At 43.7% G+C, this 13,557-nt stretch overlaps 1 protein-coding gene across 1 annotated transcript in view; it reads left to right on the forward strand.

Annotated features, from left to right (window-relative positions):
• Positions 1–987: 987 nt before the first annotated feature.
• PRTG (protogenin) overlaps positions 988–13,557 on the forward strand; it is a 116,858-nt gene continuing 104,288 nt past the window's right edge. The window contains exons 1-2 of the mRNA XM_074964759.1: positions 988–1,055; positions 3,442–3,744. Of these exons, the coding sequence (XP_074820860.1) occupies positions 1,001–1,055; positions 3,442–3,744 (358 nt within the window). The 5' untranslated portion in view covers positions 988–1,000. The remainder of the gene's footprint in view (positions 1,056–3,441; positions 3,745–13,557) is intronic.

Here is a 13,557-nt window from a genome sequence, read left to right on the forward strand (position 1 = left end):
TTCCTTTGCCTGCTTGATAATGATGAGAACCTCAAAGCTCTGAAGGTTAATCGCATTATTAAGGAAAAATGACGGTAACACGGTATGAGGTAAAACTTGTTTCCTCATTTGTTTTTAAACAAGCCCCGCAAACAACTGTTTAGGACCAACGTGCTCTCTCTCCACCGGGGCAAACTGTGTGCAAATGAAGAAAGGAGAATTCAGATCAGGGAGAGTGAGGTTCCCCCCCCCCTCTGGTTTTTGAAACGTACACATGGTAATAAAAAAAAAATCCATCATCACTAGAAGGGGAGAGACTTTAAAGGCTGCCTTCAAAACTAATCCGGAGATGAGGGAGAGGGAGAGACATGGGGTCAGGTCTGGCTCTGACGGCCTGGAGATTTACAGCTTGAAACCCCTCTGGGAGCGGGGGACGGGCAGGAAAGAGCGAGCCTGCGCTCGCGCCTCGCCTTCCCCACAAAAGCAGCCCGCGGGGGCCCTGGCATCACCCACCGCCCCAGGGCTAAGGTGCCCCGGCAGGAGAGGAGTCTGCGCAGGTTCCTCGGCTGGCCGCTGACTGCAGCAGGCACGCGAGCCGCGAGCCACTAGCCCTGACCGCAGCCGCCAGGGCAACTTGCAAGCCTGGCTCCAGGTGCATTGTCCACCCCCAGAGAGCCCCAGTGTCCCGCCCCCTGTCTTCCCTCAGGGTCCCTCTTTCCCCTCCTCCCCGCGGCCCTGCCCCTCGCCCCGCTCCCAGGCCAATGGAGACTAGATGCAGAAAGTAGAGCCGGGACAGCCGCGCACTCAGGGAGGCTCTGTCCATCCCCTTTCTCCTCCCCTTGTCCATTGATCGGGGGCGCGCTCGCTCCCCTTGCACTGTGTCCGTGCGCCGGGGCTCGGCCGCAGGGAAAGAGTCCCCGGGAGTGGGAATCCGCGGCGGAGGGGCGGCTCCGGCTCAGAGCGGGGAGAGGCGAGGACGTTGGGGGCGCGCGGCGGGAGCATGCCAGGCAGAGCCCACTAAATGGCGCCGGTTCCCCATCGGATGCTGCTCTGGGCGCTGATCGTCCCCATCCCAGGTGAGTCCAGGCGGGGGCGGGCTGCTTCGGCCACAAACTTTGCAGCGCTTGCCCGGCCCCCGGCTCGTGCATCTCCGCGGCGGGCGGGGAGCCAGCGCCGCCCTGGGGGACCTGCCCGCCCGGCGCGGAGCCTGGGCAGCCCCCGGGCGTCGGTGCGGACAGCGGGGGGGCACCGGACCCCGCTCCTCTTTCCCCGGCCGGCCGCTGCCCTTAATGGCCGCGCTGCTGCTGTCCAGCCTCCCCCACTCCCGTCCATTGTCCCCGGTGGCCGCCGGCCGGGAGCCCGCCTGCACGCCCGGGCTTCCTCTTCGGCCACGAGCCCGAGGGCGACGGGGCGGCTGCTGCATAGACCTTCCGCAGCCCGGGCATCCCGCGTGGGCAGCGCTCCCAGGGAGCTGGCGGGGGGTGGTGGCTGCTCTCCCCGGCCCCCATCCATTGTCCCCTCTCCGGCCCTGTGCTGGGTGAGGGGGAGTGGGGGCTGCTACTGTCCAGTGCTCCCGGGGCAAGGGCGGGTATCCCGTGTGGGGGAGGAGGCTTTCTCCGGCCCGGCTCTCTGTGCAGCCGGGAGAGCGGGGGCTGGGGCTGCAGCCGCACGTGGTTTTATTTATATTGTTCCAGCGGGGGCAGTGCCGGAGCCCGGCTCTGCCCAGCTTCCAGCCAGCCGCCGGGAAAGTTACAGAGCCGCGGGGGGCGGCGAGCCTGGGTAGCTGCCGTTTGCTCCCGTGCAGCCAGTTACCTGCAGCGTGAAGAGGGGCCCAGGCCCGAGAGGGGCAGCGGGTGGGGGATGATTTTCAGCAGGCAAACGGAGTGGTGGGAGATGCTTTGGGGAAGGCTGGGAGTGAATTGGGGAAGATGCTATGCCAGGGGAAGCCGCCGCCAATTGAATCCTTGCACTGGCTGGCCCGGGGCATTTTCATTCACCGCATCTGGGTTAGAGACCGTCCTGCACCTTCTTTTTTAATTGCCAGTGTTTGGCTTTCACTTTCCCGGCTCAGATCTTTGTTAGCATGAGAAAGGGATCAAAGGCGGACCCGTGATTGGAGTCACAACAGGATAGGAGGGTGCAGGCGTAATCTGCATAGCCCGGGAGCTGCTATGAAAGGGAGCAGGCAGGAGCTCTCAGATGTGTGCGGATCCTGGGCAAATTGCATGATTGGAGGGTTCCTGGACGTTTATTGATCAGAACCCGAGAAATCTATTGCCAAGGAGCTTCTGTCCTAATCAAGAGCTGCCCAATCAGTGAGCCCCCCCATCTCTCTGCAGAGAGAACATATTTTTTTTATAAAGCCCCCCGCCTTTATCAGTGGAGGGGAAGCGGGATGGGCGTATGGGGACTCTTCGCTACTCATCAACTTTATCTCGATTTAGGCGTGTGTTGGGGGCGGGAGTAAGGCTGGGAAAACCTGGTTTCCTCTGCGAAGCGGTTCTTCTAACGAAATGTGTATGGGTTAATTAAACCTCCCTCACCCCCATTAGACAGTAAGCGATCAATTAGTCACGCGTTTCTGGAACAGTTGGCCATACACACAAGTTGAAATAAAGGTTTGCTAATTCCTGCCTTTCCTCCCCCGCTGGGTACCAGTGGCAAGAATTACCAGCTCTGGAAAGTTGCATTGTTTGTATTCTAAATACCTCTGCTGAACTGCAGAAATGAAGCAAATTGGTCAGGTTTTCTGGCAGCAGAGTTGACATTTTGCCGCCTCCAAAACACAAGACTCCAACCCCCCGAATTTGTCACAAAAGATAAAAGTTTCTCCCACGGAAATAGGTGCAGAGGGGCCAGACACTTCTGGGGACATGGGAAAGAACCCTCTAGCTCCCAAAGACAGGGTTTTGCTAATGATTTCTTGTAAAATTAGAGTTTTATGACTTACCCTGTTCAAGATCTTTTTGACAAGCTTGTAAAATTAGCAAACAGCTTGTGCTCCCTGATTCCCCTGAAGATGATACTAATACTTTACCAGCAAAAGCTCCACATCTGTATGAGGATTATTTTATTACTCTGTTTGCAAAAGCATCAGATGATGTTTTTTTGCCTAGATTGGTGGGAATCAGGGAAAGGAGAGAGATGGAGAAAAGTTTGTTTGAATATTCAGATTCCAATTTTTTGTGCTGAATCTTGGTTATGATAACATAAATATTTAAAACTCTAATCCTGCTTTCTCATACATTTGAACAAGGAAGCAAATATTTGTGTAGTTATTTGGGGCCTGCTCCTTTTGCTTCCCCAGAACACAGAGATTTTACTTCAGTGGGAGTAGAACCTGGTACTCGCAGGCCACAGATATAATTATCACACCAGTACAATTGTGATATGCTTTGCAAGACTGCTTTATGATGCTTGCATACCTGTACTTACAGACAAAAATTGTTTTATTTCTCTCAGGAGTATGGTGCTTTAGTGAGCTGTTTTTTGTAAAAGAGCCACAGGATATAACCGTCACAAGGAAGGACCCAGTGGTTTTAGATTGCCAGGCACATGGCGAAGTTCCCATTACGATCACATGGCTGAAAAATGGAGCAAAAGTTTCTGAAAATGAACGGATCTACACGTTATCCAATGGCTCTTTATACATCAGTGAGGTGGAAGGAAAAAGAGGAGAACCATCTGATGAAGGATTTTACCAGTGTTTAGCACTGAACAAATATGGGGCCATTCTCAGTCAAAAAGGTCACCTTACACTAGCAAGTAAGTTCTAGCACTTGAATCTCTTGTTTATCACAGTTACATGTAGTTACCAATTTATTAACCTGTTTCCATATTTGTGGCTTCACTACCTTTAAGACAGCACAACCCTGTATTGTTCTATGTACAAGAGAGATTAAACAGATATTACCAAAAATAAAACAAATTGATTTAATTTCTGTTAAAATCTTTGTTATTTATGTGTGTGAGATTATGAGCCAGATCCTTCCCTGTAACTCCACAGAAGCCATTGGAATGACACCAGGAGTTAATTTGACCCACTATTTGTGGCATTCCCTTTGGTACTCTATTTTGGCTGATCTCTCTTGTCGTTGACATTCTGTAAAATACACTGGTGATATAAAGTTATCACGTTCTGTTTCAAACCGTTTTTAAGAATTGTTTTACAAACACTACAGTTGTAACGTTAGAAGTGTTGCCTACAAGTAAGTGAAATGATAAATTTGTAAGACAGGCTTTCAATTGTTGACCAGTGCTTAAGATATCGCAAGCCAGAGGAGAACCTTAATGTGTGTAAGGTGGTTTTCTAGGGTCTGAGGAGCCCTGAGGGTTGAACTCTTGAGGTGAGGCCACACTCAGACACACTCTTATAGCCAGGGAGAACTGGACTGGGTTCCTTCTGGAATTGGTTGATGCTACTATTTAACTGAACCAGAGGTCACTGTTGAGTACTGCTAGTAACTACTACTAGGGTTTGAGGGTCAGATTATTGAATGTATTTAGACTAGGCATCCATCTGCCTCTTTAGATTCCTAAATATCCTTAAAATTCTGCCCCTGAGTGTGCTCTTTGCAGACTAGGAACTGAACTCGGGTCTTCTGCATGACAATAAAGAGGTCTGCCACTAAGTTATCTGATTCCTTTCACATAATATGTGTCTGTGTGTGTGTGTGTGTGTGTGATTTATATACTATAATCATATAAGTTATATGTACTTTCTGCTATGCTGTGTCTTTGGGAACAATAGGAACAGCATAGCAGAAAGTACGTATAAACTTGTATGATTATAGTCAAGCCTCTGGTTTTCTCTGTGAAGATAATCTTAATTTCTCCAGCAGGGTCTTCCTCTGCTCATTTCCACCATGACTTCTGTGGCAGCTTAAAATAAATTCAGAACTGTGCGGTGCTACCTAATTTGAAGCTAATTAATACAATCAGTGCAGTACTCCTAGATTAATGTTATTAATTTTAATACTTTTTTTCAGAATATTAAGCTTTAAGTTTATTTATACACCCACAATTTCACTGTGCTTTAGAAGGTGTCAGGAGGAGAAGTGAAGGTTTGTGTTAGTTTAATCAGGCCTTTAGGTATTGAAGTGATGATTTTTTGGGTGTGGGGGGTATTTGACACTGGGGAAGGCATCATCTTGAGAGGGACTGAACTCTAGTTCTCTAGTCTTGAAAGCAACATCTGTTGTTCCCCACTTCTAACTTCCATTTAAATAAAAAACTGATGGATAAGACATTAGCTGGATATTTCTGATAGAATGGTCAGAAGTGAAATAGTGACTGAGTTGAAACTTAAATTTGATTTTAGCATTTTTATGCATCATTGAGATGAATTGAGACCGTTTGTCTCTCTTAGAGTCATTGTTTCAGGCAGTGTATTGGCAGACTCAGGAAGACAGTGTTGCATTGGTTCACATCTGGAAGTTTTTGTTTTCTTAACAACCAGAGGGAGCAAGACTTAACTTTAAAAAAGCTTAGATTCATCAGGAGGTGATGGATCCTGTGTCTAGAACTGTAGACTTTCAGAAAATCCAGGGCATTGTTTAATACAGGGCACTTCCAGAAGAGTAGTGTGGCATCATGCACCCTGAAAGATATTAGTATAAGACTCCTGGAGTTTCTTGTTGGAGTCTGTATTAAGAGAGTATTGAACTTTTGTAAGAAATAGTGGTATTAAATCCAGATGAAACATTACTTCTTCAAAAGGTAATTTTGTTTGTGATAAATCTTTATTCAAGACTTTAACAAGTGAAAAGTTGTGACTAACTGATTTGAGTTGTGGAATGGCATTCTTGTTTTACTGGTTGTGCTTTCCTCTTTTCTTTTTACTAAAAAAAATTAAGATTCTTCCCTTGGAAAAAACGTGTTTTGTCTAGTTTGTTTAAAGCTGTCCTATTCATTGACAAAACTGGAAGAGATACTGGATTTCTAGATGACTGTTTTTTAAAAAGGCAAGTGGGTACAGTGATTGTAATAGGTGTTAGCTGCATATAGATGATTATTTTAAATAATAGCTAAACATGATGTAATCTTGTGTTGAAATGTGTTCCTTGTCATAGTGCAGTCTTAATACTTGAAATGTCAGTCTGTTATTAGCCCATGAAATAAGGTGAGAACTGATATCGTTATATTTTGAAACCCATATAATATGGATGCAAAACTCTTGTAAAGCCCCCTTTTCATAAGGATTCTATCTACTAACATGATCTGAATGAACTGCCAGCATTCTGAACTTATGAAAATAAAGTTTTGTGGGGTGTGTAGTTTTTCAAATCATTGTATTTCAGAGCAGTTGTCAGTTGCTGTAAAAGCAAATGACTTTATCTTGTGATCAAGGTAAAGAAGGAACTATACATATTAAACAGGTGGAGAATAGGCATTAAATGGGCATTCTTTCTTTGGAGGAAAAAAAAGAAAATGCTGTCTTAGCTACTGGTAGCAGCAGGGTGCAAGGATGTTCTTTTACTTTGCATTGTCATAGCTTTCACCAGCAAGCTTATCTTTTGCTTCAGAAGTGTAATACTTCGTGTTGCATTTGGAAACCTAAAACTTTAATCTGTCCAAGAGTTTAAGATCTGAACACACAAGGAGATCAGGTCTTGGTTTCTAAAGTTAGGAACTGGAAGCTGAAGGTTGCACTCTAGGCAAGAATTCCATTATTCATGTGCAAATTAAGAATTCACAGGGTTAAAAGGTTAGAAACTGGCCAGGATGAGGTTTACCCTTGTGATAAAGAGCAGATGACCCTCATTCATTGGCCAAAGCTTTCATGTAGCTCCTCTGCAAAGTTAGTGATTGCCATGAATTGTTCTTGAGGAATGCAGAAATTCAAATGTGAGCAGGCCTTTCCTTAAGTGTCACTATGGAGCCTTATCTCATGAGCACATCAGAGCAGGTCTGCAGGGACAAGGTTCCTCCCTAGAGGCCCCAAGGCTTTGCTTTCCTGTTGTTCATCCATGCACAAAAGAATTTGACTAATTTAGTTTTTTCCAGAAGATCCCCCTACTCTTTTTTTTTTTAAAGGATACTCTTGAGTTAAGATATCAGTTAGGTAAAAATAAATATTATTTTTGGTTGATGTTTGTAGTTACTTCCAGTTTAGGGTAATTGAAGTGTGGGGGAAGGGGAGAAGGAGGTTCCTTCTGCAGCATAATTCTTTGTGAGGTGCCATGTGTGAGTAAAATGCTAATACCTGAAGATTTAAATAGTTAATTCAAAGTTCAGCCCATCCCTGCTATTTCTAGCAGGATTCCCACTGCCAAAATACCAAAGCAGTATTATATGGATAACTTCTCAAAGCTTTTTTTTTGGTACCGCGAGAACCAGTCAAAAGTAACACAAACCTAGACTTTTTAAACTTGCAATGCTAAAATGGGAATAAAATTTCACAGTGCAGAGTTGTATGAACTGTCTGAAAATACATCTGTTGCAACAAAGTTAGGCGTGAGATAACATGGCATTAGGAAAAAGTGGAGGAGGAGGATTGTGTTCTGAAGTCAGTAAAGCTGGCTGTTAAGTAGTGATTGGGCAGGATGCTAATTGTTTATTTCCTTTCCTCAAAAGGTGGAAATTGAAGTCTTAAGATGGATGGAGGGGGCACATACAGCTGCCTGGAACATTCTGAGATAACCCCTTTTTCTCAGCTTGTAGGCTTCAGCTGAATTGATCTTAAACGCCCGATTTTAAATCAAACGGAAACAAACGCAATTTTTCCACAGTTAACATGTTTGTTTCTATGTTACATGAGAATGAAAGGTTACACAAGCAGTAGGTTGACTGAATATTAAACATGTCTTAACATTATGATTTAATTCCTGTGAGCACAACAGTAATCTCATGTTGACTTGCAGCTCATGAGCTGCAGATCCTTTTGAACTTATCAGGCTAAACTTTGCATCAGTGACATAAATTTAAAATTTTGATTGACCACTACAAACAGTGAGGTGCCTGTAACCTCTTATTTACTTCTAGTCACATTACAGTGGGATTAGGTAATGCTGTTTGCCAGTGTTTTTAATGCAACCTTTTGCTTTCAGTTTTTAAATATTTTGACTACTTAAAAGAGCAGTGAGCTGAATGTTGATGAATGTGTATCCACACTGAAAACATTTCCCCTGTTATAAAAACAAAATTTATACGTGGATTTAGAAAATACTTTTATAAAGGCATTTACAGCAATCCAATCCAATGTTATTTCATTTTGTATATCACTTTACTTTCAAACTACCTTCAAAACGTTATTAATATCATACATATACTAGTAACAAATGATGAGGTACAAGTATAGAAGAAAAGAGATGGTTTTCAACTGAGGTTGTTATAACTGCAGATGGCAGGAGCTCTAGAAGAGAACACTCCTGTAATAAGAGTAATATGAAGGTACTAATCCTGAAACATTTAGGATTACAGACTGGCTGAATGCTTTTTTCTTTTTAATTCCACTGTTGCAGACATATTGGTTAGTAGGTTTTCTCGGCATGCATCTCTAGGAGAATACACCTTGCTAGAAACAAAAGTGGGTGGTTAGCCCTTGAGATGGTCTGATTTTGATATTTGTGGAGGGAGAAGGAAATAGAGTTGTCCCAGTGTTTTGCCTCCTGCAAGTGAATTTGGTCACGTGGCAATGGTAAATAATTACAAAGGAGTTTGTTCCTAATAAAAGTTCCTTGATCAGTGTTAGACAAATGAGAAAGCTATACTGACACTCTCCCACCCGGCTTCACTGTAGAGCTTCATTCTGGAACCTTCCCCAGCCACCTTTCAGAAGCTTTTTTCCCCCCTGCAACCATTTAAAAGAAATGGTACACCGATTCTTTCAAGTTGAGATATCAGACCAGCACTAATTAGCCTTGTGCACTAGGAAACTTCTTACCCCTTTTTCAGCAATGATTTAGCTGCACTGGTCTTATGAACCACATATGCTCTAGTGTGAACTGAATGCTGGTGTTTTTACCAGTGTCCTTGCCAAAAACAGGCAAGGCAATGCCTATTTTAGATGCACTCTTACAGTGTCTTTTTCTTCTGCATCCCCATTGGAGAAGCATGGGTGGTATAGTTGTGTGCATAACTGTCTTCCAAGCAGTTGACCTGGGTTCATTTCCTGGCCAATGCAGTAGTATATCCCCATTGGAGAAATATGGTTTTGGTGAGTTTTCACAACAGTTGAATTTTAATTTTGTGTTAAAATGCCTCAGTTTGGCATTTCTGGCTGACCTTGCTCTCCTTTTCAGCTAGTAAATTCAAGGCTATGTTGTTATGTATTATACATGTAAGGTGATAAAAGTAGTAAATAGTTTTACAGGCTCCTTTTTAAAGGAGCACTCGCTTTTATTAGCAGCTTGCCTAGAAGCTAATAAAATCTTCATGTACCTGAGAAATGTAGCCCAGTACCACTCTTTCCTTGTGCAGTTGCTCAGAGCTATGACTCTGTCACTTGCATAAGTTCCATGTGTGACCGTTGCTCTAAACTGCAAGACTTTTTATTGCAAAGCAATGCACTGAAGCAAGGGATGGTGCTCTACTTACAAGTCTTCCTTTGCTTCTTGTAGGAATCGTTGAAAGGGTATTCAGCATGGCTCCCTTTTGTCAGCCAGCTCTGATTATTCTAAAGAAAAGGGTCTCTGAGCAGTTGTTTGCCCAGATACTTGTTGTCACATCTTCACAATTTAACAGCTGGGCCTATTGATGGAGTGCAGAACAATTTAAAACAATGACAAAAGAGAATCTTCAGGAAAGAGCTTAAAATTATTAAGTATTTTAATACAGAAACATGGTGATTTCTCTTGTTGGAAATTTCCCTTTTTAAAAGTAAATATGGAATGCCTTCATCTACTACATCTTATATCTAGAATTCTGGAGATTAATCTTTTGTTTCAGTTTTGTATTGTTTTTGTTATTCCTTCAATAGGCCCAGCTGTTAAATTGGGATTGATTACTTCCAATCTTTATAACTGGTAATTGCCACCTAAGTGAAAAAGTAATCAACAATGTAAACTTCTTAGCATTTTGTTGAGCAAGTGTGGGTTGTATGGTCAGCATTAGTTACTAGAGTCAGCCTTTAGGAAGCTCTTAAGGAGTAGCATATCCCAGTTTTTAAATCTGATAGTCTCTACAACAAAGTTAGGGGAGGGGAAAAACTGGTATTATGTCTAACTACTTAAAAACCAGCTGATATTTGGAGTCTGTGGGTAGACCTAATAACCTGAACTCAAACTGGAACAACTTTTTGTTTTGCATTATTCATTGCACTCATAATATTCTCACATAATTCTACATAACACATGTTTTTTACAAAAGATAAACAGCTGATACATGAAGGAGATGGAGTTGAAACTGCAGCACAACAGGGGGGCAGTACTTGATTAAAATGATTAGCTTCATCATTCCAACCCTTGCTAATTTATTGTCATTCTTAAGTCTAATCAGAGGATCTCGAGGGGCGGGGAGGTGCTTTGTGTCAGGTTAAAGAGGAGAAAGCAAACATTTCTAGTGAAGGCTCAGCACTCATATAAAGTATTTCCTTTACTACTTAAATAGCTTTTATATGTATTGTCTCTTAGCTCTCAACAGTCTTTAAAGACCAAATTCTTAATATCTTATCTAGTGGGGCCAAATTTAAAATAAAAAGCTTTCTCCCCTCCCCTTTCTGGAAGATTTACCCATTACCCACTGTGGTTTTTTACGACATGAACATTTGCAAAGGGAAGATAAATGAAGTGACATCTGGATAATACCATCATTGTGCAGGGTCCTATTTTAAAATGCTTATTCCTCAACTGCCTGACTTTGTTGGGCCTGCTGGGAAGGTATTTTTGACACTTTGGTGCAATTGTAACATGGAAGAATCAGATGTGGAATTTTTTTTTTTAAAATGCACTTAAGGTCTGCCTTGTACTTATTAAGATTATTTAGACCATTCTCGCTATAGTAACCTAAAAATGTTAGAATCTGAAATCTTTGTGTTAATGGGAAATGATTCCAAGGCGACTTTTAGCCTTTTTAGATCAATAATGAAAAACATTCTTGTCCTGTACAACATTTAAAACTCCTGCCTAGGAATCCTCCTCCTATCTCCCATACCTTTGTTCTCCAGTCTTATTTAGTAAAACATAAATAATAACATGAAACAACATACTTTTTAGAATTAATTCAGTCATTTTGGGAACAATTAAAAATTGCAGAGTCACAGTGATTTTGATCTTGTTTGGTGGGGTGAGTGGGAGAGAGGTGGCATTGGAAGTTTAGAACGTTCCATAAGAAGTGGAAAAGGTAAAACACTCTTTGAGAGCCCATCTATGCAGGTCAGATTGCAGGTTCGGGACCTAAACTGGTATAAACATGCAGCATGTTTTGCTAGACCAGTGGTCTCCAATCTTTTTACGTGCAAGATCACTTTTTGAATTTAAGTGCAACCCAGGATCTACCCTGCTCCTTCCCCGAGGTCCCGCCACTTTCCTGGAGCCCCGCCCCACTCCCTCCATCCTCCCTCCCTCCGTTGCTCGCTCTCCCCCACCCTCATTCACTTTCACTGGGCTGGGGCAGGGGGTTGGGGTGGGCTCTGGGAGGTAGTTTGATGCAGGAGGGGGCTCAGGGCTGGGGCAGGGGTTTGGGGAGCAGGAAGGGGTTCGGGGTGCAGGAGAGGGTATGGGGTGCTGGCTCTGGGAGGGAGCTCAGAGCTGGGGGTTGGGGTGCAGGCTCCTGGTCGGCAGCACAGCGGGGCTAAGGCAGGCTCCCTGCCTGCTCCAGCTCCACACTCCTCCCGGAAGTGGCCAACACAGCCTTGGGGTCCCTGGGTGGGAGCATGTGGCTGTGCACGCTGCTCCTGCTTGCAAGCACAGCCTCCGCAGCTCCCATTGGCCGTAGTTCCCTGTTTTCTGCCAATGGAAGCTGCAGGGGTGGTGCTTGTAGGCAGGAGCAGTGCGTGGAGACCCCTGCACCCTCACCCCCCGGGCCGCGGGAACGTGCTGGCCGCTTCTGGGAGCAGCATGGGCCCAGGACAGGGAGCCTGCCTTTGCGGTGCTGCACTTTTAGTGGCTGGAGATCGTGATGAACAGGCAGAGGCTCCAGGATCAACCTGTCGATCATGATCTACAGGTTGGTGACCACTCTGCTAGACTGTCTAAGCATCTAAGGCCTGTTTTTTCAAATGTGCTGCTTTGTCCATGCTACCAACTTCAAATTTGGCTGTATGCTCCAGGGTGCATGTGGAATAAAATTTAAATCTGTGATCTATTTATTACTCAAGTAGATATTTTTGTGTGTTGAGTTTTCAAATATGCATTTTTCCCCCTGTTCAATCCACAGTAGCACATTTTGTTTTTAACTGGCATGGTTCAGGACACTACAAATTCTTTGGAGTCTCTATATTCTAGTTATGTAGTAAGGAGGAAAGTTTCTAGTATTAAAAATACATCTTTCCCCATATTTCTAACACACATACAAATAGCTATCCATCTGTAACTTTAGTGGGTGAGTGGCAGCTGAGATGGAGAGGTTGAAGGATAATACAGGTCTGAGTCTATAAGATGGAGAATGCCTTTTTGTACATAGTAGAACCGTCAGGGAATTAGCAGGTTAGCAGTTACATGTATCCTTTCCACCTTATGCTAACATCAGCAGTAGCATGTGGTACTAAAGGCCCTCTTGATTACTAGATGTCAAGATTGCAGAAGGGTGCATGGAGAGATAGGGCATTGGCAGTTAGTCTCTCCTTTTCCATTCTTTTTAGAATATACTTGGTCTTGTAGTGAATGCTGAACATTACATTAAATCTAGTCTAAAATATTGACAGTAATAATCTGTAAACCACAGACATGCAATTTGACAATCCCTCTAAGGCTTGCTCCCTGTGAATGACTTTCTTTATGACAAATTTCAGTGAGAAATGATATAATTTTCTTATGCAGCCGTCCCTGCTGCTCTCTTCAGCCAATAAGAATTAGGAAGCCTTTTCTATAGATATACTGACCAAAAATGTTCCCTAGAAAAACCTTTCCTTCAAAAAACAAAACTGTAGAGCTTTGCAATTATGCTTTAATTGTTATGATAGTCAAATGCTAAGTATGTTCCTTGTTCACAGTGGGATCAAGACCATGTTAGCTACAGCTATGTTTAAATATGATTGTCCCTAGTAGGGTTCTCTGGTATAATTTCTCTGAGCAATGTGGAGCAGGATTTTGTTGTTGGTGAAATCTGGTGAAAAGGATGCACTACGCTAGCAGGGAAGGTGTCTTCGCTGTGACTTGGCTGCTTACCACAATTGCTGGCGGGGGGGGGGGGGGAATCCCTGTCCATATTGGGCATTGAAACCAGGCTAGAATACTGAATTCAATCCTGATTGTAGCATGGTTCTGATCTCAGTGTGGATATGACCATAGAAAGACCATTATCATTTCTCTGACTCTTATTCAGGTCAAGAACCTTTGCACCAAGACTCTGATTCAGAAAAGCCCTGAAGCACATGCTTAAGTCCGTTCCTGTTGAGGACATCTCTTAAAAATAAATAAAAGAATAAACTTTTAAATCCTGTGCTTAAGTGCTGTCCCAAATAGGGATGCTTTTCTGAAT

The sequence above is a fragment of the Natator depressus genome, chromosome 10 (genome assembly GCF_965152275.1).
Source record: "Natator depressus isolate rNatDep1 chromosome 10, rNatDep2.hap1, whole genome shotgun sequence".
Taxonomy (NCBI): Eukaryota; Metazoa; Chordata; order Testudines; family Cheloniidae; genus Natator; species Natator depressus.